Source organism: Loxodonta africana, chromosome 10 (genome assembly GCF_030014295.1).
Source record: "Loxodonta africana isolate mLoxAfr1 chromosome 10, mLoxAfr1.hap2, whole genome shotgun sequence".
NCBI lineage: Eukaryota > Metazoa > Chordata > Mammalia > Proboscidea > Elephantidae > Loxodonta > Loxodonta africana.
The window spans coordinates 13,707,472-13,733,831 of record NC_087351.1 but is presented as its reverse complement, the minus strand read 5'-3'; the positions used below and the strand labels follow the sequence as shown (position 1 = coordinate 13,733,831).

The 26,360-nt window shown below is 54.3% G+C and overlaps 1 protein-coding gene across 18 annotated transcripts in view; it reads right to left on the bottom strand.

The window, feature by feature from the left end:
• SPTBN5 (spectrin beta, non-erythrocytic 5) overlaps positions 1 to 26,360 on the bottom strand; it is a 64,345-nt gene that overhangs the window by 1,499 nt on the left and 36,486 nt on the right. For 5 of the 18 annotated variants that reach the window (XM_064292118.1, XM_064292125.1, XM_064292122.1 and 2 more), the window contains 32 exons: positions 24,437 to 24,640; positions 24,125 to 24,274; positions 23,437 to 23,541; positions 22,871 to 23,038; positions 22,469 to 22,618; positions 22,120 to 22,311; positions 21,733 to 21,924; positions 20,227 to 20,333; positions 20,037 to 20,151; positions 19,049 to 19,162; positions 18,748 to 18,869; positions 18,326 to 18,488; positions 17,912 to 18,100; positions 17,547 to 17,624; positions 16,319 to 16,491; positions 14,284 to 14,374; positions 13,961 to 14,107; positions 12,632 to 12,769; positions 12,300 to 12,550; positions 11,943 to 12,129; positions 11,467 to 11,679; positions 6,902 to 7,098; positions 6,575 to 6,779; positions 6,115 to 6,309; positions 5,058 to 5,213; positions 4,591 to 4,808; positions 4,230 to 4,425; positions 3,724 to 3,900; positions 3,480 to 3,581; positions 1,172 to 1,263; positions 939 to 1,024; positions 97 to 190 (listed from right to left, as the gene is read on the bottom strand). In XM_064292118.1, the coding sequence (XP_064148188.1) occupies positions 97 to 190; positions 939 to 1,024; positions 1,172 to 1,263; positions 3,480 to 3,581; positions 3,724 to 3,900; positions 4,230 to 4,425; positions 4,591 to 4,808; positions 5,058 to 5,213; positions 6,115 to 6,309; positions 6,575 to 6,779; positions 6,902 to 7,098; positions 11,467 to 11,679; positions 11,943 to 12,129; positions 12,300 to 12,550; positions 12,632 to 12,769; positions 13,961 to 14,107; positions 14,284 to 14,374; positions 16,319 to 16,491; positions 17,547 to 17,624; positions 17,912 to 18,100; positions 18,326 to 18,488; positions 18,748 to 18,869; positions 19,049 to 19,162; positions 20,037 to 20,151; positions 20,227 to 20,333; positions 21,733 to 21,924; positions 22,120 to 22,311; positions 22,469 to 22,618; positions 22,871 to 23,038; positions 23,437 to 23,541; positions 24,125 to 24,274; positions 24,437 to 24,640 (4,967 nt within the window). The other 13 variants (XM_064292129.1, XM_064292128.1, XM_064292120.1 and 10 more) reach the window with 12 other exon arrangements.

Genomic DNA, 26,360 nt, shown 5'->3' with positions numbered 1-26,360 from the left:
CCCACCTCAGGAGACTAGGTTCAAGTCCTAAGGCCATGCACTCAGGAGGGCAGCATTTGTCCGGGAGCATCCCCCCCACCACCGCAGGTGCCTTACCTGAGCTGAGAGGCTGTGCTGGGCAAGCTCTCAGCAACGCTCTCATGGAGGAGGCTGAGAGGTCTGGCTTTGAGTTCTGGGCTCAAACTCCGGGCTGCAGGGCAGGGCAAGAACAACCGTCAGCCCTGGTGAAGCCTCAGGGGGCCTGACTCGGCACGTGCACCTTCTGGAGGCTCAGCAGGGCCATTCTCACGTGGTGGGGCAACCCAGGCTGGGCGTCCCCACCTCCTACAAGACTGACTCAGGTGAGCTAAGAAAGGGTCAGCCTGGAGGAGATGGGGAGATTCTGAAATGCTGAGACTCTTCTGAAAGGACCAAGAGGATATAGGCGTAGAGCCAGGAATCCAGGGAGGCTGGGAGGGGTCCCAGGGGGTCAGGGGTGGAGCCCCAGCAGCCTTAGAGCACGCTCTGAACACACTCCCTCCAGCTGTGGTCAAAGAGGTGCTTTCATGCCTTCCCCCTGAAGTAGAACTGGGCTTGGCCTTTAGAGCCACCTGGGGATGAGAAGCTTGGAGAAGTCCCCCAGGATCTGACAAAGTAAAGGCAAGGAAACTCTCGAAGAAATAGAATCCACAGAGATCCTAGAGGGGAGGGCTCAGGGTGTCTTGTGGCAGATCCTGAGGGGGCAGGGCAGGATGCCTGATCTCAACTCTGCTTCTAATTAGCTGTGTGGTCTTGGGCAGGTAGCATAACCTCTCTGGGCCTTAAATTCCTTGGCTGAAAAAAGACAGTTAAGCCCACCTACCTCTTGGGGCAGAGATACTAGATGTGAAAACTTTCCACGAATTCACAAAACACCACTGGCACCTGGAGCTTGGTCCCTGTCCTCCCCTGGAACCCACCTTCTGCACTGCTCAGGGCTCGCAGCCAGATCTCAGCCTGTCCTTCTGATGGAGCCGGAAGGAGATGCTCCACCCCGCCGCCTAGCCTGGCACCACAGACAGCGAGGGGTCACAACTCTGCCTCCCCTGGGAACCCTCCCTCCAGGCTCCTCAGCCCTGGCTGGTCTTGGTAGCTGAGCTTGCCTGCGTCATGTGTTCCCACAGCCAGTGTCTCGCCCCCACGCGGCCCTCACCTCAAAGTGAAAGTGTGTTTCATGCCATGGTGGTCCCTCTGCCTCCCACATTGGGCTCCCTCGAGGTCAAGGGTGGCTGTAGAAGCTGCTTTCTGGGGAAAGTCAGAGGCAGGGGTGCTGTGGCTGCCTCAGCTTTCCCCCATTGCTGTCCTTTCATGGGGAGCAGGTGCAGGGAGCTCCCACAGGATCCCACAGCTGCCCTCCCAGGAGTGCAAGCTGGGCTGTGGGGAGCGAGAGGAAGCCGCAGCTGGGCTCTGGGCAAAGCCTGGCCGTGCATCTCCATCCGGGGGCTCCAGGAAAAAGATTGATTTGGTGATTTGGACCAAAGTCCCCATAGGAAAGAGAATCCAGGAAGCAGATTGATGGATTTTTTCAGGCACAAACTAATTTCTTTTCATTCTGTTACAGAAACTTTATAGGAGATAAGGAAGTTTTGATCCATGTCTAAATAATGACTCTGACCTTAAGTTTTATTAATATATAATATATATATAAATAATATATATTATATTAAAATATATTAATCTTAAAAAAGTTAATGTAGAGATGGCTTTTTTAAGGAAGCAAATGTTTTAAGTAACGATAAATAACAGTTCTTCATCTGTATGAATTCAAAAGCAGCTCCTGCTGAAACTCATCTATGTCCTCATATTGTCTTCTCTTCCTGCCTCTGAGGAAAGAGGTGCCCCCAAGAGGTGCCCCCTCCACCCATGGCTCAAGCCTGGTGCCAACTTTTGGATCCACAGGACCCCTACTCCTTCACTTCCCACCTCTTTTGTGTGTCACCAACTCTCCCTCTCCACCGGCTCCCCCTCCTAGCCTGCACAAGGACAACAAACCTTCCGCCCACCTCCACCTAGATTCTTCCGTAGCTATTGTCCTATTGTCGCTTCTCCTTTCATCCTCAAAGGTCTGTACCCATCCAGTTGTTGATGATTGATTCTGACTCATAGTGACCCAGCATGACCCAGTAACCCAATGAGACAGGGTAGACCTGCCCCATTAAAAATTTTTTTTTAATCTATGGGAACAGATCACAACTGCCAGCCTTTTGGTTAGGAGCCAAGCACTTAACCACCAAGTCCCCTTCACTCATCCAGGAAGAGCTCTTATAGGGAAACCATGAGGAGGAGAGAGAGGAGGAGCCCCTATTCCCCCAGGATGGGTAAGAAGCTGTGACCTGGCCCCAAGAAGCCAAACTGCCCTGTGAGTGGTGGTGGTGGTGGGGTCTATGGAGCCCACCCTATCAGGAAGCCAGGCCCAGATGGCCCCCCGCCCAGAGCCCCTTGGAGGGTTCTGCAGAGGGGAGCTGCCTGAATAAGGAACCTTCCAGCACTTAGCTTCCTTCCACCAGGCAGAAGAAACTTCAAAACCTCCTCCATGGTGGGGGCACCCTTTGCATCCTGAAAGTGCCAGGTGGGGCCGGGGAGATGTCTGGACCAGCACAGAGGGCAGGCCCACTCTGGATAGTTGGCCAGGTCCCTCCGCCCTTCATTCCTATGCCCAGTGCTCCTGGCCTTAGGTGCTGGCTGAGGAGTAGGACCCTCACCCCACAGCCCCAGCCCTGCTGGGCTCCTGCTACTCAGCTGTGTGCCTCCGGGGACAAGGTGGTGGTGAAGGGGGTGTGTGGCCTGCTGGGGACACCTGGCTGCAGGTCCCTCATGTCCGTCTCCACTCGAGGAAGGCCAACAGGCTGCCCCGGCCAGCTCCCTCAGGTCTCAGAGCCTTGGCCTTCACCTGCCACAGCAGCTCTGTCCTGCTGTGGAGAGAGCTGAGCCAGGCCAGGTGCTGATGGGCCATTTCCCCAGGCCGTAGGCTCCAGGGGGCCCATGCCCAGCCTCTCTTCTCAAGATCCCTCCTTCCCTAGTAATTACTTAGTGGGGTGGGTTTCTTTTTAGGGTGGTGAGAATGTTCTGGAATTAGATAGTGACAATAGTTGCATAACAGTGAATATAACCAAAAGCCACTGAAGTGTAGACTTTAAAATTATTAAAATGGTGAATTTTATGTTATGTGACTCTTACCTCAAAAAAAAAAAAAAAAAATCTCTCTTCCTGTTTCCAGAGAGATCTGTCTGCTCATTGTTCCTAATCTCTTCCTGCTTCTGCTTAGGAGACCTCCCTCTCATCCCAGTCCACGGTGGCGCCCTACCCTACCCAGAACTGGGGTGACAGGACACTGCAGCTGGGAAGGGAAAGAACAGGAACGGGTCTTCCTGAAGGGGAGCCTACCTCGGGCTGAGACCAGCGACTGTTCCCACCAGCCTAACTCCCTTCTCCCTGCACCCTGGCCCCAGCCTCCCTCTCACCTCTGTCCTCTGTAGTTGGTCAAACTTCTCTTCCTGGGCTGCCAGCCACTTTTCTAAGTCCTGATGCTTGCGGAGCAGGAGCTCCACATCCCACACCGAGTGCTGGGGAGAAGCCAGGCAGCATGAGGCCCCTCCATCCTCTGCAGCCGGGCCTGGGTGGCAGCGAGCCGGAGGAGCAGCAGGGTCTGCTCATGGCCATAGCTGCAGGCCGTGTGGCCGGCTAAGGGGCAGGGCCTCCACTCACCCCGCAGTCAGGGTCCAGCAGGAGGCCCTCCCGGGGGGTCAGCCAGGCCTCGGCCTGGTCTAGCATCTGCTGCAGCTCCCACAGGCCCTGGCTGTCCTGGCAGTGCTGCTGGTGCCTGGTCCAGGCCTCCTGGAGCTCCTGCAGCTGCCTGTCCAGCTCCTGCAGACGCTCTGTGACCTGGGGCGGGGAGGGGGTGTATGTGCGGGTGAGACCCTCAGGTACAGCTGCCTGTTCAGCTCAGACAGGAGGGGAGGGGGTGTATGTGCAGGTGAGACCCTCAGGTACAGCTGCCTGTCCAGCTCCTGCAGACACTCTGTGACCTGGGGGGAAGGGGGTGTATGTGCAGGTGAGATGCTCAGGTACAGCCACCTGGGCACCTGGAGCACGAGGAGCGGGAACGAAGGCCTTCCTCTCCCGCTGGCATCCACACCTGCTAAGGGCTCTGAGGCCTTGGGCAATGGGGCTCTGTCCTGGCTCAGTCCCAGGCCCACCCTCTGTGCTCATACCTCTGGGGACATGAAGTGGCTGCTGTCCAGCAGCTGCTGCCCTTCCCGCCACACATCCTGGGCTCGAAGGCAGAGCTCTGTGATTTCCTGCCCCAGTTCCTCCTGCTGCCTGGAGAGCTGCTTGGCCCCCACCAGCTCCTGAGAAGGTGCCAGCTCCTGCCAGGGCACCAGCGCCTGCTTCTCTTGAGCCCACACACTGTGAGGATGGAGTGGACAGTGTGTCAGGGCCGGGAGGGCAGACGGGGCAGGGCTGGGCACAAGCTGAGCAGGGAGTGGGTGGGAGCATCCAGCCCTGAAGAGCTGGGTGCCCCTCATCCTGCAGGGCAGAGGGAGCCCACAGCAGAGGAAGGAGGTCACCTACAGCAGTTCCTGGCAGCGCTGGAGGAAGGCGTGGCCCTGGGCAGCCTGCTCCAGCCGCCGGCCCCGCTCCCGAGCCTTCGTATTCAGGGTGGCCCAGGCCTCTTGCACCTTGGCCAGCCGCTCAGCCAGGCCCTCCTGGGCTGCAGGGTATAGCTGGCGTAGTTGGCTGGCCTCCATCCCCACCTGTGCCACCTCCTTCTCCACAGCTGCCAGCTCTCTCTGCAGCCAGAACATGAGATCAGGCCTCATTCTCCCCATTCAGGCAGTGGTGGCCCTGCTCTGCTTCATGGACCCTCTAGGCCACGTCGGCTGTGTCCACAGCCTGGGCTAACTCCAGGCCCCCATGGGAGGGGTCTAGGTTTCTAGGGAGGAGGTGCAGGTAGTCCTGGGGTGGGGAAAAGGCTGGACTGGCCCCCTTGCCCATCGCCTACAGGGAGGCCGCACACGAGCTGCCCCTGGGGCCCTCACCTCCAGGTGCCGGTGCTGGTGCTGCAGGGCCTGCACAGACAGCAGGTTGTGGCCACAGCCGGCTCCCTCCATCATGGCGGCCTTCTCCTGCATCCAGCCCTGGAGCACGGCCGCTGCCTTGTGGAGGCCGTGGACCTCGTGAGCTGCAGCCAGGTTCTGGGGAAGGAGAGAGGGCCTGCTCTGGGCTGGGCCCTGCTCTCCAGGAGTCCCTTCTTCCTGGGGTTATGGCCTCCTGGGCCACCTGCTTTTGGGCAAGGAGGACTGTGGGCTTGGTGTCTCATGGATGACCCCCTAGTACAGACGACATCATAGGTATGGCAGCTTCAGTAAGTGTGAGCTGTTACTGACAGTGCAGTGGGGCCACAGGGCATGCAGTGAGGAGAGGGTCTTCACCACAGATCTCAGGAGGGAGGCAAAGAGGAGGGGCTGCAGAGCACGTGAAGGCGGCCTACTGGAGGGAGTGGGCTGCTTTTCGGGGGGCCTGGCTGCACCTGTGCAGGCACTGAGAGGGCTGGCCCGGAGGCCGCCAGGCCCGGGATCTTCAGAGTCAGCATCCTCCCGGCTGTGGGGTCTGTCAGGAGCTCAATGAACTGAGCTGCTGTTACAGAAACAACCAGCTGAGGTTGCCAGCTAAGGTCATGGGAGCAAACTGCAGATTTAATGGCGTACAACTCCCCTGAGGGTGTGCAGGTTAGGAGAAGGAAGGGGTAGACAGGTGAAGAAGGAAGCTCCAGTGTTAATGTGTGCTGTTAACAGGAGGCTGAACAGGGTGTGTGTCTTCATGAAACTGAAGCTCGCGCTTGGGGAGCGTTTAGAGAGATTCAGAAGCTGACCAGACATACTTTTTGTTCCTCCTTTGAGGTGATCTGTACTAGGAGGAAACCAAACTTGTGGAAGGAGATGGGAGAGGCTAGATGTGGAAGACTTTGGGGCTCCTGATCTGATGGTGCTGGGAGTTAGAGGCAGTCACCCCTCCTACACACACAAACACATTTCTGGTGGGTCTACTTGTCCCTTGGCCCCTTGGCCATCCCTGGCCTGGCCTGTGGGCACCTACCTCTGTGCGGGCTTTTATAGCCCTGTCCAGCCTCTCCCAAGTGGCCTCGATACCACGTTTGTGGGCTTGAATCTGGGAATAGCACCTGGGTGCACCCTCTTCCAGGGAGCCCACCAGCTCCCTCAGGGCCTGCATCTTGGCCTGCCCCAGGCTCTGAACTTCCTTTCTGAAAGCAGCAAACTTCTCTTCCAGTACCTGCGGGAATGTGGGGCCAGAGAGGGTCACTCTGGAGTAGTTTCAGGCAGCTCTTGAAACTCATGAAGGGATTGGCAGGGTCTGATAGCTCCCACGTCCCTCAGCCCTGGTTCTAGAACTTCGGGGGCCTCTCAGTGCCCAGAGGTCCCCCCACTTCCCCTCTGCCCACTCCCCAGTCTCCCTCCCACCCCAAAATGCAGATCTCCCTTGCCCTTGCTAGCTAGCCTCAACCCACTCGCCACTGGGTTTGTTGGGAATGACTCACCTGGACGCCCTCCAGGTCCTGCCCATAGTCCTGGGACTCGGCTGTGGCCACCTTGCTGACCAACCAGGCATCAAGAAGCAGGGCCTCCTGCTCCAGCTGGTACAGCTGCAGCTTCTCCTGCAGGCACTGCCCCCGGGCCTCTGCTCTCTGTAGCAGCTCTGCGTGGGCCTCCCTCACCACCCGCAGCAGCGACAGCACCTTGGGACTGCAGCAGGAAAGACTCAGCTTGGACTGCAGCCCTTTCCTTTCTCCATGGGACCCAGCCTCCCCTGCCTCTGCAGGCAGTGCCCCTCTCCTGGCTCCGCCCCATGGGCATTGCTCTCCCACCTGTCTGGGTTCTGTCTGCTCTCCAGGAGCTCGGCTGTCTCCTGCAGCCTCTCTATGTGTGTGCTGAACCCCTCCAGATCTCTCCTGGTGGCCTCCACCAGTCGCAGGAACGCCCGTGTGCCCTCGGCATCCTGGCCCATGTCCTTGCTGTCCAAGACAGAACCCCGCTCCGCCAGCCAGGATTCTGCCTCCAGGAGCTGGAGCGACATGGGGGTGATGGGAGTATCCTGGGCCATGTCCTCCAGCCTTGGGTTTGCAGCCTCAAGATTTGGAGCACCAGTTCTCAACCTGGCTGCTCTTTAGAATCACCCAAAGAGGTTTTTATTTGCATTTCTTTTTTATTTTCAATATTTTCTTCAGAAATAATTATAGGTGTACAGGAAGTTGCAGTTGGTATAGACAGGACTCCTGTGTCCTTCAACCAGTCTCCCCAGTGGTTACATCTTGCCTCACTATAGCACAATCTCAAAACCAGGAGGCTGGCATTGGTACATTGTGTGTGTAAATGTCCATGTTATTTTATCACGGGTACATTTGTGTAACCGCCTCTGAAATCAAGATATAGAACGATCCATCACCACAAAGACCTCCCTGGTGCTACCCCTTATAACCATGCATCCTTCCACTACCATCGCGCAACTCCGGCCCCTCCTAGCCTGTTTTCCGCCTCCACAATTTTTTCATTTTGAGAATGTTATGTATAGAGTCACGTGACCTTTCGAGATTGGATTCTCACTCAGATTAACGCTCTTGAGATCCACTCAAGTTGCTGATTGTGTCAATAGTTCATTCCTTGTTATCGCTGAGTAGTATTCCCTGGTGTAAATGTACCATCCTTTGTTTAATCATTCGCCAACTGAGCGACATTTGTTGTTTCCAGATTTTGACTGTGACAAATAAAGCTGCTATGAACAATCACATACAGGTATTTGTGTGAATGTAAGTTTTCATTTCTTAGGGATAAATGCCCAGGAGTGTGTATGCTGGGTTGTGTAATAAATATATGTTTAATTTTTTAAGAAACTGCTAAGCTATTTTCTAGAGCGGTTTATCATTTCGTATTCCCACTAGCAATGTATGAGAGGCCCAGTGTCTCAGCATCCTCGCCAATATTTGGCATTTGTCATGGTTTTATAATTTTAGTTGTTCTAGTGGAGGAAGCCCTGGTGGCACAGTGGTTAAGTGCTACAGCTGCTAACCAAAAGGTTAGCAGTTTGAACCCACCAGCTGGTCCTTAGAAACCCTTTGGGGCAGTTCTACTCTGTCCTATAGCGTCGCTGTGAGTCAGAATTAACCCGACGGTGATGGTAATTTTTTTTTTTTTTTTGGTGGTTCTAATGGAGAGCTTTTAAAAGTGCTTCTGCCTGGGTCCCCTCCTGAAGATTCTGATTTGGTCTAGAACGGAGCCTGTGCATCAGTGTCTTTTAAAAAGCTCTGGGTGATTCTACCCTAAATGGAGAGAGCCTGAAAACATTCCCATTGAGATCGGGAACCAGACAAGGATGCCGTTTATCACCACTCTTATTCAACATTGTGTTGGAGGTCTAGCCAGAGCAATTAGGCTAGATAAATAAAGGGCATCCAAATTGGCAAGGAAGAAGTAAAAGTATCTCTATTTGCAGATGACATGATCTTATACACAGAAAACCCTAAGGAATCCTCCAGAAAACTACTGAAACTAATAGAAGAGTTCAGCAGAGTATCAGGATACAAGATAAACATACAAAACTCAGTTGGATTCCTCTACACCAACAAAAAGAACATCGAAGAGGAAATCACCAAATCAATGCCATGTACAGTAGCCCTCAAGAAGATAAAATACTTAGGAATAAATCTTACCAGAGATGTAAAAGACTTATACAAAGAAAACTACAGTACACTTCTGCAAGAAACCAAAAGAGACTTACATAAGTGGAAGAACATACCTTGTTCATGGATAGGAAGACTTAACATTATAAAAATGTCTATTCTACCAAAAGCGATCCATACGTTTAATGAAATTCCGATCCAAATCCCAAGGACATTCTTTAATGAGATGGAGAAACAAATCACCAATTTCATACGGAAGGGAAAGAGGCCCTGGATAAATAAGACATTACTGAAAAAGAAGAACAAAGTGGGAGGCCTTACTTTACCTGATTTTAGAACCTATTATACCGCCACAGTAGTCAAAACAGCCTGGTACTGGTACAAGAACAGATACATAGACCAATGGAACAGAATTGAGAATCCAGACATAAATCCATCCACATATGAGCAGCTGATATTTGACAAAGGCCCCAAAACAGTTAAATGGGGGAAAAGACAGTCTTTTTAACAAATGGTGCTGGCATAACTGGATATCCATCTCCAAAAAAATGAAACAAGACCCATACCTCACTCCATGCACAAAAACTAACTCAAAATGGATCAAAGGCCTAAATATAAAATCTAAAACGATAAAGACCATGGAAGAAAAAATAGGGACAACATTAGGGGCCCTAATACATGGCATAAACAGTATAGAAAACATTATAAAGAACATAGAAGAAAAACTAGATAACTGGGAGCTCCTAAAAATGAAACACTTAAGCTCATCCAAAGATTTCACCAAAAGAGTAAAAAGTGGAAAAAGTTTTTAGCTACGACATTTGTGATCAGCGCCTGATCTCTAAAATATACATGATACTGCAAAAACTCAACTGCAAAAAGACAAATAACCCAATTAAAAAATGGGCAAAAGATATGAATAGACACTTCACTAAAGAAGAAATTCAGTAGCTAACAGATACATGAGGAAATGTTCACGGTCATTAGCCTTTAGAGAAATGTAGATCAAAACTACCATGAGATTTCATCTTACTCCAACAAGGCTGGCATTAATCCAAAAAACACAAAATAATAAACGTTGGAGAGGCTATGGATAGACTGGAACACTTATACACTGCTGGTGGGAATGTCAAATGGTACAACCACTTCGGAAATCGATTTGGCGCTTCCTTAAAAAGCTAGAAATAGAACTACCATACGATCCAGCAATCCCACTCCTTGGAATATATCCTAGAGAAATAAGAACCTTTACACAAACAGATATATGCACACCCATGTTTACTGCAGCACTGTTTACAACAGCAAAAACATGGAAGCAACCAAGGTGCCCATCAACGGATGAATGGATAAATTATGGTATATTCACACAATGGAATACTACGCATCGATAAAGAACAGTGAGGAATCTGTGAAACATTTCATAACATGGAGGAACCTGGAAGGCATTATGCTAAGTGAAATTAGTCAGTTGCAACAGGACAAATATTGTATAAGACCACTATTATAAGAACTTGAGAAATAGTTTAAACAGAGAAGAAAACATTCTTTTGTGGTTACGAGAGGGGGGAGGGAGGGAGGGTGGGAGAGGGGTATTCACTAGTTAGATAGTAGGTAAGAACTACTTTAGGTGAAGGGAAAGACAGCACACAGTACGGGGGGTGGGCCAGCACAATTGGACTAAACCAAAAGCAAAGAAGTTTCCTGAATAAACTGAATGCTTCGAAGGCCAGCGTAGCAGGGGCAGGGGGCTGGGGACCATGGTTTCAGGGGACATTAAGCCAATTGGCATAATAAAATCTATTAAGAAAACATTCTGCATCCCACTTTGAAATGTGGCATCTGAGGTCTTAAACGCTAGCAAGCAGCCATCTAAGATGCATCAATTGGTCTCAACCCACCTGGAGCAAAGGAGAATGAAGAACACCAAGGATACAAGGTGATTATGAGCCCAAGAGACAGAAAGGGCCACATGAACCAGCGACTACATCATCGTGAGACCAGAAGAACTAGATGGTGCCTGGCTACAACCAATGACTGCCCTGACAGGGAACACAACAGAGAACCCCTGAGGGAGCAGGAGAACAGTGGGATGCAGACCCCAAATTCTCATAAGACCAGACTTAATGGTCTGACTGAAATTGGAGGGAGCCTGGTGCTCATGGCCCCCAGACCTTCTATTGGCCCAGGACAGGAACCATTCCCGAAGCCAACTGTTCAGACATGGATTGGACTGGACAATGGGTTGGAGAGGGATGCTGGTGAGGAGTGAGCTTCTTGGATCAGGTGGACACTTGAGACTATGTTGGCATCTCCTGCCTGGAGGGGAGATGAGAGGGTGGAGGGGGTCAGAAGCTGGCGAAAAGGACACGAAAAGAGAGAGTGGAGGGAGAGAGCAAGCTGTCTCATTCGGGGGAAAGTAATTGGGAGTGTGTAGCAAGGTGTATATGGGTTTTTGTGTGAGAGACTGACTTGATTTGTAAACTTTCACTAAAAGCACAATAAAAATTATTTAAAAAAAAAAGCTCCAGGTGATTCTAATGTATAGCTCTGGTTGAGAACCCCTGGTTTAGAAGAAACAGGGCAGCAGAACAAAATAACCCAGCGGTCCCGTCTTTGGGAAACATGTGGAAGGGAGCCCTTGGGGCAGGAGACCACTTAGTGGAGGTGATAGAAGATGCATCGAGAGCCAGCAGCCCCACGTGGGGTTACCTTTGGACCCTGCACAACTGACCCTCCATTTTCCATGCCCCCCTCACCTCTGTTAGGCGCTGCTGGGCCTCCTCAGCCTGCTGTAGCAGGAGCCTCCTCCGTTCTGCCTCCGCCCGCAGACAGCCCATAGTGCTCTCCAGCTGCTGCACCTGGGCAGCCACCTCACGGGCAGCGAAGTGCCCAGCCTGCACCAGCCTGTGCCCTGTGCCTACTACCATGCGGGTCAGGGACTCGTGGCTGCACATCTCACGCTCCAAGTTCTGTGGAGTAGGAGGAAGACAGGGCTGGGCATGTCACGGGACATTCCTTGGGGTCCTGGAGTTCTGTGTGAAGCCTCATGGGACCCCACAGACCTGCCCCCAAGGATTCCCCTGCCCCCATGACCAACAAGAACCCAGGTCACCCCCAGAAGCCTGCTGGGCAGAGAGCTCCTGTGGGGCCACAAGCTCCATCTTCCTGGCTGAAGCCTCGCGCCCTGCCCGGGCAGACACCCTCTACTTCGACGCCTTGGGTGGGCTAGGACCTGGTGCTTCTCTTGCAGGCGCCGCACAGTGCTCAGGCTCTGGCCACAGTCCTGGGCCGCGACCAGGGGCAGCTTCTCCTGCACCCAGGCCATCTCCTGGTCGGCGTCCCTGAAGAACTGGTAGAGAAGGCTCCGGGCCTCCAGGGCTGCCCGGCGTTCCTGCAGAGACTCCCTCAGACTCTCAAACCTGTGGCAGCAGCAGAGGACGGGGGCCCAGAGAGATGGGGACCACAATTGTCAGTGCCCATCCACTCTGTGCCCCTTGTGACAGGCAGCGGTGGGCATCCCTTCAGGAAGGCAGGGAGGAGGAAGAGGGCAAGGAGCGTGCACCCCAAGGGGGGGCACGGGCAGATCTACCTCTGAAACAGCAGCCGGGCCTGCTCCTCCACGTCACGGCAGTGCTCTTCCCATGCGAAGGCCTGGGCCTGGGCCAGCATGGTCCTAGCCTGTTGGGCCTGTCCATCTACTGCTGCCTCTAGGTCTCTCTGTGCCTCCAGGAGCTTGCCCACCCCGGGAAGGTCCTGCTCTCCAACAGGGGCTCGTAGCTTGGCCTCCACGGGCTCCAGCCAGCTCTCCAGCTCCTCCATGCTCCGCTGTAGACACTGGGCCTGGGTCAGAGCATGAGGTGAGCATGCGGGGGAGAGGCCTGGTGCCCTGTCCAGCTGCTCCGTGGCTTGCACAGAGCTCACCTTGCAGGCTTCCTGGAGCTTGGCCACCTTCCTCTTGCAGTTGGCCTGCAGCTCGTCCCAGAGGTCACCCAGCTCCTGCAGCTGAGCCTGGATGGTCTCCGAGGCCGGGTGGCCCCTCTGCAGCAGCCTCTGCCCCTCCTACAGCCACAACATGGGCACATGACTGGTGGACTTAGGCTTGCTCAGACCACCAGCCCCAGGCTGCAAAGTCTGTGTGCTAGCTTGTTCCTTAACCTCTCTAAGCCTCATTTTCCCTACATATAATGCGAATAATAATGGATTGTTTACATGAGATAAAACATACACAGTACTTAAACCCAAAAACCCAGTGCCGTCGAGTCGTTCCGACTCATAGCGACCCTATAGTACAGAGTAGAACTGCCCCATAGAGCTTCCAAGGAGCGCCTGGCGGATTCGAACTGCCGACCCTTTGGTTAGCAGCCGTAGCATTTAACTACTACTCCACCAGGGTTTCCCACGCAGTCCTTAAAAAAAAAAAAAAATTTTTTTTTTTAGGAGGTCATTAAACGTGAAACAAGGAGCTACCATTCAATTCCTTTACCCACAGGGCTGCTGCTCTGGTGTCACTGTGTCCTCTAACTTAAGGTCTTTTCAAGATGGTCTTTAGACCCATCATGTCAAAATACTATCTTTAAAATGATTGACATTGCTGCATTATTCACAACAGCTAAAAGGTGGAGACAACCCAAGTGTCCATCAACAGATGAATGGATCAACTAAATGTGGTATGGTCATACAATGGAATAATTCTGCCACTAGAAAGGAATGAAACTCTGATACATGTTAGAACACGAATCAACCTTGAAAACATTATGCTAAATGAAATGAACCAGACACAAAAGGACAAATAAGGTACAATCCCGTTTATGTAAACTAGAACAGACAAACACATAAAGAGACAGAAAGTAGATCAGGGGATACCAGGGGAGGGCGAGGGAGAGAGGGAGTCGCTGCTTAGTGGGCACTGAGTTTGTCTGGCCTGATGAAAATGTTTTCAAACAGGTGTTGGTGATCATTGCAGGACTTTGGGAGCGTCATCAATGATACTGGATTGTATACCTTAACATGGTTAACGTGGCACATTTTATACTGTGTGAAAAAAAATATTGCAAGCACCCCCCAAAAATTATTGAAAAGGCACCGATTTTGGAGAGTGTACTCAGGGGAAGCATTACCTCTCACTACATTTCAGAGCTCAGCATGGAGCCGGCATATAGAAAGTACTCAGTGAACGCTGGCCACAGGGTGCTGTGGGGACACCCATGCTCTGGCCTGCAGGACTATCCTGTGTCCCCTCACAGGCCTCACCGTCTGCAGCCTCTGTTCGTGGTGTGCGATCGAGTCCAGCTCGGCCTGGAAGTTCTGCTGCTTCCGCAACTGTGTCTGCAACGCTGCCGAGTCCTGCGAACCCTCTTCCAGGGCCGCCTGGTTCTTCTCCCTCAGCCACACAACCATCTGGGCACGAGGTGAGAACCAGGCTCTGCCGCCTGGGACCTTCCCCCTCCCCCAACCTCTGCCCCACAGGAACGGTGGCTCTCCCCTTGCCCCTAGCCTCTGCCCCAGAGGAAGGGTGGCCTCTTCTGGAGCAGGTCCTTCCCTCTCCCCAAGTCCCTGCCCCAACCAAGGGGAACCTGGTCGGAATCCTGCAGGAATGTCTGCAGCTGCTGGAGCTCCTCCAGCTGGTGGTGGCGGATTTCAGCTCGCTCCAGGACAGCCTCTTTCCTGCCAGAAGGGGGGTCTCATGGCTCCCAGGTCCGCCAGTTAGGATGTGGAGCTGCTGCATGCGTGTACCCCCCCGACAGACATAGACACACACGGCCACACACATACACACACACACACAGGCATAGACACGCACAGAGACATAGAGACCCAGGCCACACACAGGCACAGCTGTGCACATGCACACACCACACACACACAGATACACACATACAGACACACACACACAGATCACACATACAGACACACACACACAGATACACACATACAGACACACACTAACAAACACACACAGGCATAGACACAGAGTCACCCACACCAACACACACAGGAGCACACGTACACATACAGACACACACATAGATGCACACACACAGACATGCACACACAAGTATATATACAGACACACAGACACACACACACCCCCATAGATGCACATACAGATGCATACACACACACACATATACACACAGAGATGTGAACATGAAAGCACACACAGAGACGCACACACAGATGCACACACAGACACACACAGACGCACACACAGATGCACACAGACACATGCACACACAGACACATACAGATGCACACACACAGAGACATGCACACACAAGTACACAGACACACAGACATACACTAACAAACACACAGACATAGACACACACACACACAGACACACACACACAGACACGGCAGTCTTTTTCAGGTATCCGTATACTTTAAGTCTGGGGTTTCCTCTGAAATAGAGACATTTTCTCCCCCTCCTTTATCAGTATCTGAATGTTTTTATGATCATGCACTGCTATTTGCAAGAAACATTTGAGCAAGCACCTCCCCAAATTCATATTACAGTTATATGCCTCTGTACCAATGTATTAAGCACATTGACAAAAATACACAGACGAAAATAGAAAATAAAAATGAGATTTCAAAAATAAATGAGAAGAGAAGTTCAATATTTTCTCCCCGCTTTGCACCTTCTCACACCTGCGCCCCTGTGGCAGAGCCTGCACGCCTCCCCCCATACCACGCACTGGCATGCGTATGGACCTTTGTCTCCCCCTGCTGGGCCCGCCACAGGGTCTGGGGCCAGGGAGATGCAGACAGGCTCCACAGAAAGGAAACAGGAAAGTGGAGGTGGTGGGAGGGGTGGTCAGGTGGCCCCATGCTGAGGGACAGCTGGCCTGCTAGGAGGGGTTTGCTGACAGAGATAAGCAAACCAACGTTTGTAACCACTGCAACGTTTGTAACCAGGTGGGGCCCACCTGCCAGGCACAAGCACAGGTGTGAAAGGAGCCAGAGGCCTTGTGAGGTGCTGCAGGCTGCCTCTGGGATCCAGCGTTTAGCCAAATCTGCCTTGATCTAAAAGTCTGAGTTGCTGAACGAGGCATCCAAACCAGATGAGCTTTTATGAGAAGAAAAGGTGGAGCTTGGTGTCCCGTCAACTGCATCTGTGGCTGAACTTTTTAAATTAGGATAAGAAATCTGCCAACTTGCTCATGTGTGCCAGGCACGGTGCTAAGAGCATCAAGGGCCACCTTTTCCAACGCTCACAGTAATCCCATGAGGCAAGTATTCATACCCCTCATTGTGGGTCTACTCAGAGACGGTAGGGACTGGCCTGGAGTCCCACCACTGACGGGCAGCAGTGGAATTTAGGATTGCCTGACCTGTGCTGTGCTGTGGTACCCCCCATTCCATTATACGTTTTCTCTTGGTTTCCTAGTAAATGTTTCCTTTGAAAAGCTCCGCCCTATTTCAGCTGAAAGTAGAGGGAAGTTAAAGTTTCCATGTGTTGTTCGAAGTCCATGATGGCTGACACACTCAGGGAAAAGGCTGGTGAGCCTGGGGCCAAGAAGTGGAAGGGCAGAAAGGGAAGAGCCAGGATGCCCCATGCTCACACCAGCCCACCCACAGCTCCCATACCCCCAGAGCCAAGAGTACCTCAGGAGCACAGCCTGGCACCTGCCCAGGGCACTCTGGGCCTCGGGATGTCCACTCTGGTGCAGGCTGTGGGCTGCAGCCTCCAGTGAGCTGATCTTTCCTGCCTGAGCCTCCAGGCCCCGCTCAAGCACCTTGTGTTTCCATAGGAGAGTCTCCACATTGGCCAAGGGGTCCTGGCGGGAGTTGGAAACCCCAACATTGACCATGGGCTGCCTCCCCCATCCCTATCCCAAACTATCTGCTTTTTCACTGACAGTCATCCTACCAAGTGCTCATCCATATGGCAATTGCTCTGTCCCCAAAAGCCACATCCCTCAAATCACAGAGGAGCCCTGCTGGCGGCAGTTGTTGACAGCTATGTAAGCTACAGGTGCTAACCAAAAATTCGGCAGTTCAAATCCACCAGCTGCTCCTCGGAAACTAGGAGGCAGTTCTCTGAAGCCTGAGCCTGGCTTTAGGGCAGTGATTCTCAGTCAGGGGTGGGCCTGGCGGCAGGGGTCATGGATCAGTATTTCCAGGGCAGGGGGAGCTTCTTCACATGACACAGACCATCCCTCCTCTGCACTTCCAGTAAGACTATGTCAGCACAGGACAGTTGTCGTCACTGGGTGCTGTTGAGTCAATGCTGACTCGTAGTGACCTCATGTGACAGGGTAGAGCTGCCCTGCAGGGTTTTTCTAGGCTGTAATCTTTAAGGGAGCAGATTGCTGGGTCTTTCTCCTGAGGAGCCACTGGGTGGGTTCAAACCACCAACCTTTTGGTTAGCAGCTGAGGCAAGTATTCGTACCCCTCATTGTGGGTCCATTAGTCCCTCCACTGATGGGCAGCTGTGGTACCTCCCCGTTGCATCATCAGGGCTCCTTTCACATTATTCTCTGAGATTTCTCATGGGTCAGGCTCATTGCCGAAGGGGTTGGGGCAGGGTGGGAGAAGCAAGCCTCTGAGTGTATGGGAAGTGAGAAGGGTGGTGGGAAGAAGGCAAGAATGGGTCGAGGGCCACAAGTTCACTCTCTAAGGCCCCGTGGTGCTCTCGCAGGCCTAGCACCATGCACAACAGATGCTCAATGATCATGTGTTAACTGGCTGTTGAGTAAGTGGACTGTGGGTGAGGGAGGAGAAGCCAGAAGAAGGGATGATCTCCTGCGGTCTAGGAGCTCCGACAACACTGGATTGTTTGATTCCCAGCACTGCTCTTGTAAATTCTTCCCTGCTCCTGCTGGGCACCTACCCACGGGTCCTCGCTTGCTAGGGAAGCCTCCTTGCTGCACAGCCAACTTTCGATTTCCTCCACGGAGTTCAGAAACAGCTGTTGAGTAAGAAGAAGGCAAGAGAAAGTCAGCAGAGGGCCAGTCATGCCAGATGGGGTGACCCTTTCAATGGCCCAAGGTAGGGGACCAGAGGCCTGAGGCCTGGCTCAACAGAACAAGTCCACAGCAGGCAAGAGTTCCGGGTGAGTGAATGGCGTGTGGTGGCTGTGGGGAACCCCCGGCAAACTGCCTCTCTGCCTTTAGCTTTCCCCAGAAGCTATGGGGTCAGCACAGGCCCCAGTGGGTGCGAGGGGAGGATGGAAGTTGGGGACGGGACTGTGCCTACCTGTAGCTTCAGGGCCTGCTGTAGCTGCAGCTGGTGCTCCCACCAGGCCCCTTCCAGGCTGCTCAGCTCCTGTTCTAAACCAGCCAGGGCCTGGTGAATGCCAGGGGTACAGGGGTGCCCAGCTGGGAGCAGCCGCTGCACAGTGCTTCGGACCAGGCTGATGTTGTCTGTTCGAGAGTCCAGCTCGGCCTGTAACAGGACTGGGCTCAGATCCCCAGAGCTGAAGCCTTCCACGGCTGGTGCAGGCCCAGCTGGAAGGAGAAGAGGTGGCAAGGACAGCAGGAGGAGTGGAATGGGAGGGGAGAAAGACAGGGGCGGGAGACAGAGACGAACAAAGAACAAGGTGGGAGCAGAGGAGGTCGGGGTAGAGAGCAGGCAGGTTCGCAGGGAAGGCCTTGGGGCCGGCCTGCTCACCTTTCGCTCCTGGTGCTCCTCTAACCTACGCTGGGCCTCTGCAGTGCTGCTGGGAGGGCTTCCGTTGTCCATCTCAGCCCGCAGGCCCCGGGCCCAGGCCAGCAATTCCTGCAGCATCCCTTGGAGTGTCTGAGCTTGGCGCGAGGCATCCAGCAGCTCCTTCCTGCTCACAAGGGCATTAGCCAGGGCCTTGAGGCCTTCTTTCCCCTGTGCCACCAGTGTCTTCTCCTGTCCCTTCACCCCACAGCCACATACCAAGGGCCCATGGGCTGGGGAAGGGAGTAGATGGGGTGACCATCCAGGCCATTATTTGAGAGGGGGAGAAAGAAGCTTAGGGGAAACCAAGAAGGCCAAGGAGACGTGTGGGGACTGATATGCTGGAGGGGGTTGTTGGGGGGTATAGTGAGGGGAGGGGGCCGTACCGCTTCTGGGCCCTGCTCTGGAGCTGCTGCCAGCTGTCCATCATCTCCCGATGCTTGCGGCCAAGGCTGTGAGCTGCCCCTGGGCTTCTCTGGCAGAGGTGGACCACCTTACTCTCCAGGGGCTGTGGGGAAGGTCAGAGTCTGGGCTGGGGTACCAGGCTGTGCTCAGTGGAGTCCCTGGCTGCAGGAGGCTTCTGACATGGGGTGTATCGGTGGGTGGGCCCAGCTGGCCCCATGCCTGACCAGGGTCTCACAGAGGAGATACCCTAGGCCTGGTGCTCTCTGCAAACCTGCTGCACACCTCCACTTGGCCTTGGATGAGGCCCATCTCCTGCTCCAACTTCTCATGTTTATGCAGCAGCCTCTCCAGGCTCTCCAGATCTTTCCCGCAGTCCAGGGCCTGAGCCAGGGTGCTCTGGGGAAGAATGGGGGTGTTACAGGCTTAGCCTTTGCTCTCCTGCCCCTGTCTTTGTTCCTCCCTCACTGTACAGGGTCTGGGCTTGACCTTGACATTACCAGCTGCACAGCCTCAGGCAGGTGACAAGCCTATTTACCCATCTGTACAATGAAAACATCGATGCTGGTCACAGGGCTTCTGTGCGGAAAGCCAGCACCTAGCGTGATTCCCAGTCCTCAACACCAGTTCCCTTCTGGTTGCCCTTCCACGGGGCCAGAGCAGGGCCTTGACCCCGCCAGAGGCCCCCCCCACGTGAAGGAGGGAGATTGCTAGGCCAGATGTGGGGTGTGGAGTTTCCTGGAGGTAATACCTCACATTCATGGGGTGATGTCTCAGACACTGTTACACCTGACTCTCTTCCCTTTAGGAGTCTCAGAAGTGAAGGAAGAGAGCGTGGCAGGCAGGTGCTGGAGGAGGAGTGAGAGCGTTTAGACAAGAGCCCTTCACAGCACAGAACCGGAGCACCCTCCCTTACAAACGGCTTCTCAGTCGTGGATAACTGCCTCACTTTGGCCTTCTCCAGCGTTCTGCCTGCTTTTCTCTGGGGGACCCTCCTGTGGGTTCTGGATTGCTCAGGGACAGGGGGAAACCGAGTGGTGTGCTCCGGATCCACAGCGGATCTGGGGAGAAAGGAGCCAGGGAGACCAATCTCTGGGGCTGCAACGGGGTGCTTCTATGGTCCAGAGCTGATGCCAAGAGTGGTCCGTCAGATGTCCCTGGCGGATCCCCGATAGATCCCTTGCAGAATAAGAGACTAGGAGGCTTGGGCAGCGCCCCATGGCCTGACGTGGTTTTGCTTGCAGCCAGCATCAGGACTCCCTTCACCACTTACCTTCTCTGCGATCCTCCCAGTGACGTCATCCAGCTCACGCGACAACGTGTGTATCTCCAGTGCCCCTTCAAGCTGCCGCTGGTACCGGAGCAGGTTGCCATGGAAACTATTCCACCTGGAGGGGACGGGGTGATGTAAGTTGGGTGTGAGGCGGCCCCCAGCCCCACTGCCTTCCTCAGCTGGGACTGGCCTGTTGTTGAGTTGGTTTCGCCGCTGGTAGATGATCTGGACCTGGTCGGGGTCCCGGATCTTGAGCTGCAGCGACAAGTCATTGATGCTTCTGATGAGGGCGTCATTCTGGGGGTGGGGGGGAGTGCAGGGTGAGGGCACCGCACACTCCCTCAGGGCCCCTTCTTTGCACTGCGGTTGGCACTTGGGGGGGGTCTGCTTGGGCCCAAGAGAACATGAGGAGTAGCGACACTTTTGGGGAGGGTGAGGACCTGCTTCCTCTAACTGCCAGGTGCCCTGGGCCACCCCATCCCAGGTGCAGTGAGCAAGATCTCCTGGTGCCTGCAGCCTGAGGCATCCCTGAGGCCAGAGGCTGTGCTCCCCAGGTCAGGTGCCAGGAGGGAGCGGAGGAGGGTGTGCACTGAGGAACTGAAGCTTTTAAAGTTAAAATGCAGCTTCTTGGGATAAGAAAAGCAAAGCAAAGGGTGGAATAAAATAGTGCCACTCTCTTGGGGTTACGGTGTCCCAGTCCCCAGGACTCGCCTGCCTGAGGTGAGTCCAGGCTTGCGGGTACACAGGGAGGGTATCCCAGCAGCGTAGGGGTGCAGGCTCCCCTGGCCCTAGTGAAAGCACCTAACACTCGTAGAGCATGTATGCCATTTTCAAAGCACTTCCCTGTGCAGCGCCTCAGGCGGGCTCCTTTTGTAGCTGCCACAGCCTAGAGAGCTAACACAGCTAGTTTGTGGCGGAGCCAGGAGACAAGCCCAGCAACTCTAACTTCAAGGCTCGGCCTCTCTCTACCACAAGATGCCTTCTATCCCCATCTCAAAGCTCCACCACTAGCAATGAATGTCTTAGATTTAAGCACTGCAGCCTTAAAAAAAAATCCTATATGCTTATGCCAGTGGGGTGAGCTTAGCAGGTTTGGTCTTTAACCCTGATTGTGAACATATTTGTCAGCTTTCTTTCCTCTACACCACAGAAGAGAAATAGATTCTTGGTGCGTGGGGGGAGGGGAGGGGGAGATGCGAAAGGAGAAGGGGTTTACGAGCGGCTGTTTATGGATCACCTACTACAGGCCAGGCATACACGCTTTTTTTTTTTTTTTTTAACTTTCTATTTTGAAATAATTATAGACTCACAGGAAATAGCAAAAGTAACACAGAGTGGTCCCATGCACCTTCCCTCAGGTCCCCCTAATGGTAACATATGACTACAGTACAATACACAAATCAGAACGTTGACACTAGGGCAATGCTATTGACTAGACCACAGGCTTTATTCAGACCCACCCTTTCCACATGTGCTCATCTGTGTGTGTGTGTTTGGGGGGTGTAAAAAACCAAAACCAAACCCGTTGCTGTTGAGTCGATTCTGACTCATAGGGACCCAACAGGACAGAGTAGAAGTGCCCCATAGGATTTCCAAGGCTGTAAATCTTTACGGAAGCAGGCTGCCACATCTTTCACCAGCAGAGTGGCTGGTGGGTTCAAACTGCTGACCTTTGGGTTAGCAGACGAGTGCTTACCCACTGCGCTACCAGGGCTCCTTGCTCTGTCACTGCTGAAGTTTTTCCCAAAAGTGGAGGCCACGGCTGACCTCTCCCCAGGCAGGGCCCCCTTACCCCAGCCAAGGTGCCTCGGAACGTGCAGAGCTGCCTGCTAAGCTGCAGGCAGTGCTCAAGGTCCTGGCCCAGCTCGCTGACGTTCAGCATCCCCTCCTATGGAGACCAAGGGCCCAGGACAGGGGTACTCTAAGCACCGGCCCCAGGCCCGCCCAGGCCCTGGCACTCAGCTGCTGGGACTCTGTGGAGGTTTTTGGGACAAGAGAATGCAGGTCCAGGGTGGCTCCCCGCCCACCTCTTAGCTCCCCCGCCCCACCTCCCAGCTCTGTCCCTGGCTGGTTGGGCCTCCACCTTCTCCTGGATCCAGGCCTCTGCAAGGTCCACTCTCTGCAGGAACTCCAGGAGGTCCTGCTTGCCCCTCAGGTCCTGGCCGCGGAGTGCCACAGCCTGCCTCAGCTTCTCCCAGTGCCCGTGCAGTGCCTGCAGCCTCTGTGAGACCTCTCCCGCCTGAGGAGGACCCTGCGCCAGGAGAGCCTCACCCTTCTGCAGAGAGAGGGGCGTCGGAGATCTTGTCTGCCAACCTTCCTTCTGCTTTTCTGCTATCCCTGGCTCCCCCTGCCTAAGACCTTCCCCTTGGCCATCTGGGAGTCCACGGTTTGGGGTAGGGAGTGGGCAGGCAGGGGGTGGGCCTGGTGGTTACCTTGGCGACAGAGATTATGACTTCCTCATGGGCCTGGACCTCAGCCTCAAAGGCCTGGTGTTTCTGCAGGTGCTTCAAATTATCTTTCAGGTCCCCAGGATGGACAGGCTCTTTCAGCTGCTGGGCCCGCTCCTGGATCCAGTCCTCAGCCTGTGGGGTCGTGGGGACATGGATCCCATGATGCTCAGTACTGCCTCAGCCCATGGAGACATCCCCAGGCTGCTCCTCAGCTGTGCCCAGGTGGCTGAAAGGTCCCATCTCAGCCCCTGGAAAAGCCACCGAACACTCCAAGCCTCAGTTGTCTCATCACAGTTGTCATGAGGTCCTTCGTGAAGGTGAAGGTCATTCACAAAGGTAAAACGCGGCCCATGTGGGAGGCATTGGGCTGGAACATCCTCTGACCTGGGTTGCGGCCCTGGTGAAGCTGGCTGTCAGCAGGGAGGTGTGCAGGGCACATCGCCGCCTCTCCGCCAGGTCCTTCACGCGAGCGCGTCGCTCCAGCACCATGACCAGCAAGCCTTGCACCCTGGGGGCCTGGAGCGCCTTCGCCTGCTCACGCACAGCCATCTCCTGTGGGCCAGGAGGCACAGCCTGCGGTTTCCTCCTGGGGGAGCTGGGGCAGGGGCTGGTCGATAGGGCCCAAAACCCTTTCTGTGAGGGTTCTGAAGCCTTTCCCTCAGCTCTGCACAGCTCAGGCCTGGCCAGTGACCATGTGATGTGGACAGAGCCAAATGCCCTCTGTGGTCCCTGCAGAGTGGCCCGCCCCATCCCAGGTGCTCTTCCTGAGCCACACAGACAACTCTGCCCAGTTATCAGCCCCATTGAGCACCCCTAGTTCCATAGTGCTGCCCACAAATCAGCTTTGCTTCTGTGTACACATCACATCCTGCAGCCCGCCAAGAGTCTGAACTCCCCAAAATGTACCTACCCCTGCCCCAACAATGCCCAGGACTCTCCAAGCCCATTACCTTCCCGTCCTGGGCAGTCAGCACCTTCTGGAAGGCCTCATGCTTGTGGATCAACTGCTGCACCTCTTCTACTGACCTTCCCAGGGTGCTGGTTTTCATGGAGACCTGGACCAACCCATGGAAGAGTCAAAGAGGGGAGGTGGGTGCCTGAACCCCAGACAGCAGATGGCCAGCAAGGACTGTCTAGATGGGCAGCCCCACTGTTTGCAGCCTGTGTGGGGCTCTGTGGGGTGAAGTAAGGGACCGGGGCGGGGGGGCTGAGGTGAGCACTGTGCGTGGGGGCGGGGGGCAGTGTGGCACTACAGGCTGGGGGGTTAGGAACACCCCAACCTCTGACAAAACCCTGTGGGGCTCAGCTGGGGGAGGGCGGGGGCAGAGGAGGTCCTGACTGGCCTGGGGACATTGGGAGGCTCAGGTGCCCCCTTGGCCACGTGGGAGGACTAATGCTCAATGCTCCCTATCAGGAAGAAGCCAGAGATCCAGGAAGCAAGGGGAAAGCAGGGGAGGGGGGAACAGGAGAGGAAACCCTGGGGGGGTGTTTGCGTGTGTGTGTGAGTGTATGTGTGGGTGTGTGTCTGAGTGTGCATGTGAGTGTATGTAAGTGTGTGTGTGAGTGTGTGTGTGTTGTGTGTGTGTGTGTGAGTGTGTGTGTGTGTGTGTGTGTGTGTTGTGGGGCAAGGCGACCTGCCTCCTGGGCCTGGAGGATCTTGTCCAGGTGGCCACACTCTCTGAGGAAGAGCTGCTCACGGTACATGGCCTGCAGCCTCTCCTGCTCCTGCTCCCAGGCCTGGAACACCTGTTCCCGTGTGTTCTGCAAGGCTCTCAGCCTTTCCTGGACCTGGGGGTGAGCATGTGGGGGGCCTGAGCTGGCGGGGAGCGGTACAGACAAGACAGGGAGGTGGCCCTGAGTGAAGCCTCTGAGAAGAGGCTGACACAGCACTGTGGGGCGGGTCGCCAGGTAGGGCAGGGTAGGCTGTGGGAGCACCAGAAGGGGGCCCACCTCCTTGGTGGGCAGCGCTGAGGTCAGAAGTGCCTGCTGGCCCAACTGGGTAGCCTGCAGGTGCAGCTCCTCCTGGGTCTCCAGCTCAGCCCGAAGCTGTTGGTGGGCATGGAGCTTTAGGGGAACGCTGCTGGGGTCCTGGGACCTCTTCTCCACCTGCAATTCCTGCTGCACACTGGCTGCCCATGACCCGTAGTCCTGCACCTGGATCCCGGGGAGAGCGAGGGAGAGAGCAGGGGAAGGCTGGGGGCAGCAGAGAACCAGACATTGAGGCAGTCACAGCCAGCCTGGATCCACTTAAGTGGAAGCTGCCCCGAGCTTTCCCAGTCACAGCCTTGGGTGGGGCTCACAGGGCCCTTTGTCACCTGGTTCCTCCCTTCTCATCCACTAATCCTTCCCAGTCCACCAAACCTCCACGTGTGCTAGCTTCGCCACCCCACCTCCGGCTTCCTGAAACCACGTCCCCACCAAGCCTCATCTCCACCCTTTGCTCTTGCTGCCCCTCCTGCTTAGAACTTCTTTCTCGTTCCTTCCCACCTCTCCAAAGCCCACCCATTTTTCCAGGGCCAGGGCATTCTCTGCTTCCTGAGGCCCTCCTTGGCAGCTTGATGTCCCTTTGCTTTCTTTGTCCACTGACTACCAATTTAACACTTAGATGATCTATTGTTGATTCTTGTAGAATCACTTACAGAATGTTTGAGCCGGAGGGACCTTGGACCCTTGTCCATTGCATAGATGAAGGATAAAAAGCATGATGCATGTAAAAGAGTTTTGTAATCTCTACGTGCTCGATGAACAGAGGGGAGTGACCTAGGGCCAGATGCCTTCCTCAAGCCCACACTGCTAGAAAGTGGCCAAGTTGGGTGCCTGAGTTCAAGCCTTCTGCAGCATCATAGTTTCGGCCTCCTGGTTGACCAGGTATTCAGATGTGGGATCCCTGGGACAGCCCATGGCCAGGACCCACCATCCCAATCTGACTCTCTGGGGTATCAGGCTCATCTCCCAGCTAGATAAGCTCCATGAGGGCAGCCATCCCATCTTCTGTTGCTTCTTGTCACCCTCCTTCCTCCACCACACTCCTAGCAGAGCCAAGCACAGGTGTTGAACAGATGCTAGGTGATCCAGAGGTCATTGCCTAGAACATCTGGAGGTAGCATCTGGGTCTCCAGTTAGGGGCTTACTGGGGCTGTTCTACATTCGCAGTCCTGACTGCCCCATCTCTCACCTGGCTGACTCTGATCCAAACCTAAGGAGTCACTGCTACACCCCGTGTGCTAGGCCCTCTGACCAGCCACATGGACTCCGGACACACTCCTGCTGTTCCACCTCCGTCCACGCTTGTTCTCCTTCCAGAACTGGAGGGCCTTATCAACGCATGCACATGCACAGTACAATACACACACGCAGACACAGACACAGACACGTGCACACACACAGACACAGACACATGCACACACATATACATGCACACACACAGACACAGACACATGCACACACATATACATGCACACACACACATCCACACACAGACACACAGACACATGCACACACAGACACACGCACACACAGACACATGCACACACACAGACACACAGACACATGCACACACATATACATGCAGACACAGACACACCCATACACATAGATACAGACATACGCACACACATACACATGCAGACACACACAGACACACCCACACACATAGACACAGACATGCAGACATATGCATACACATATACATGCAGACACACACACACCCATACACAGACACATATAGACGTGCAGACACACAGATATACATACACCAACATGCAGACATACGACACACACACATAGACATATAGACACACACACCGACACACACATACATATATGCATGCATCCACAGATGCACAGACACACATGCACGCACACACACACACAG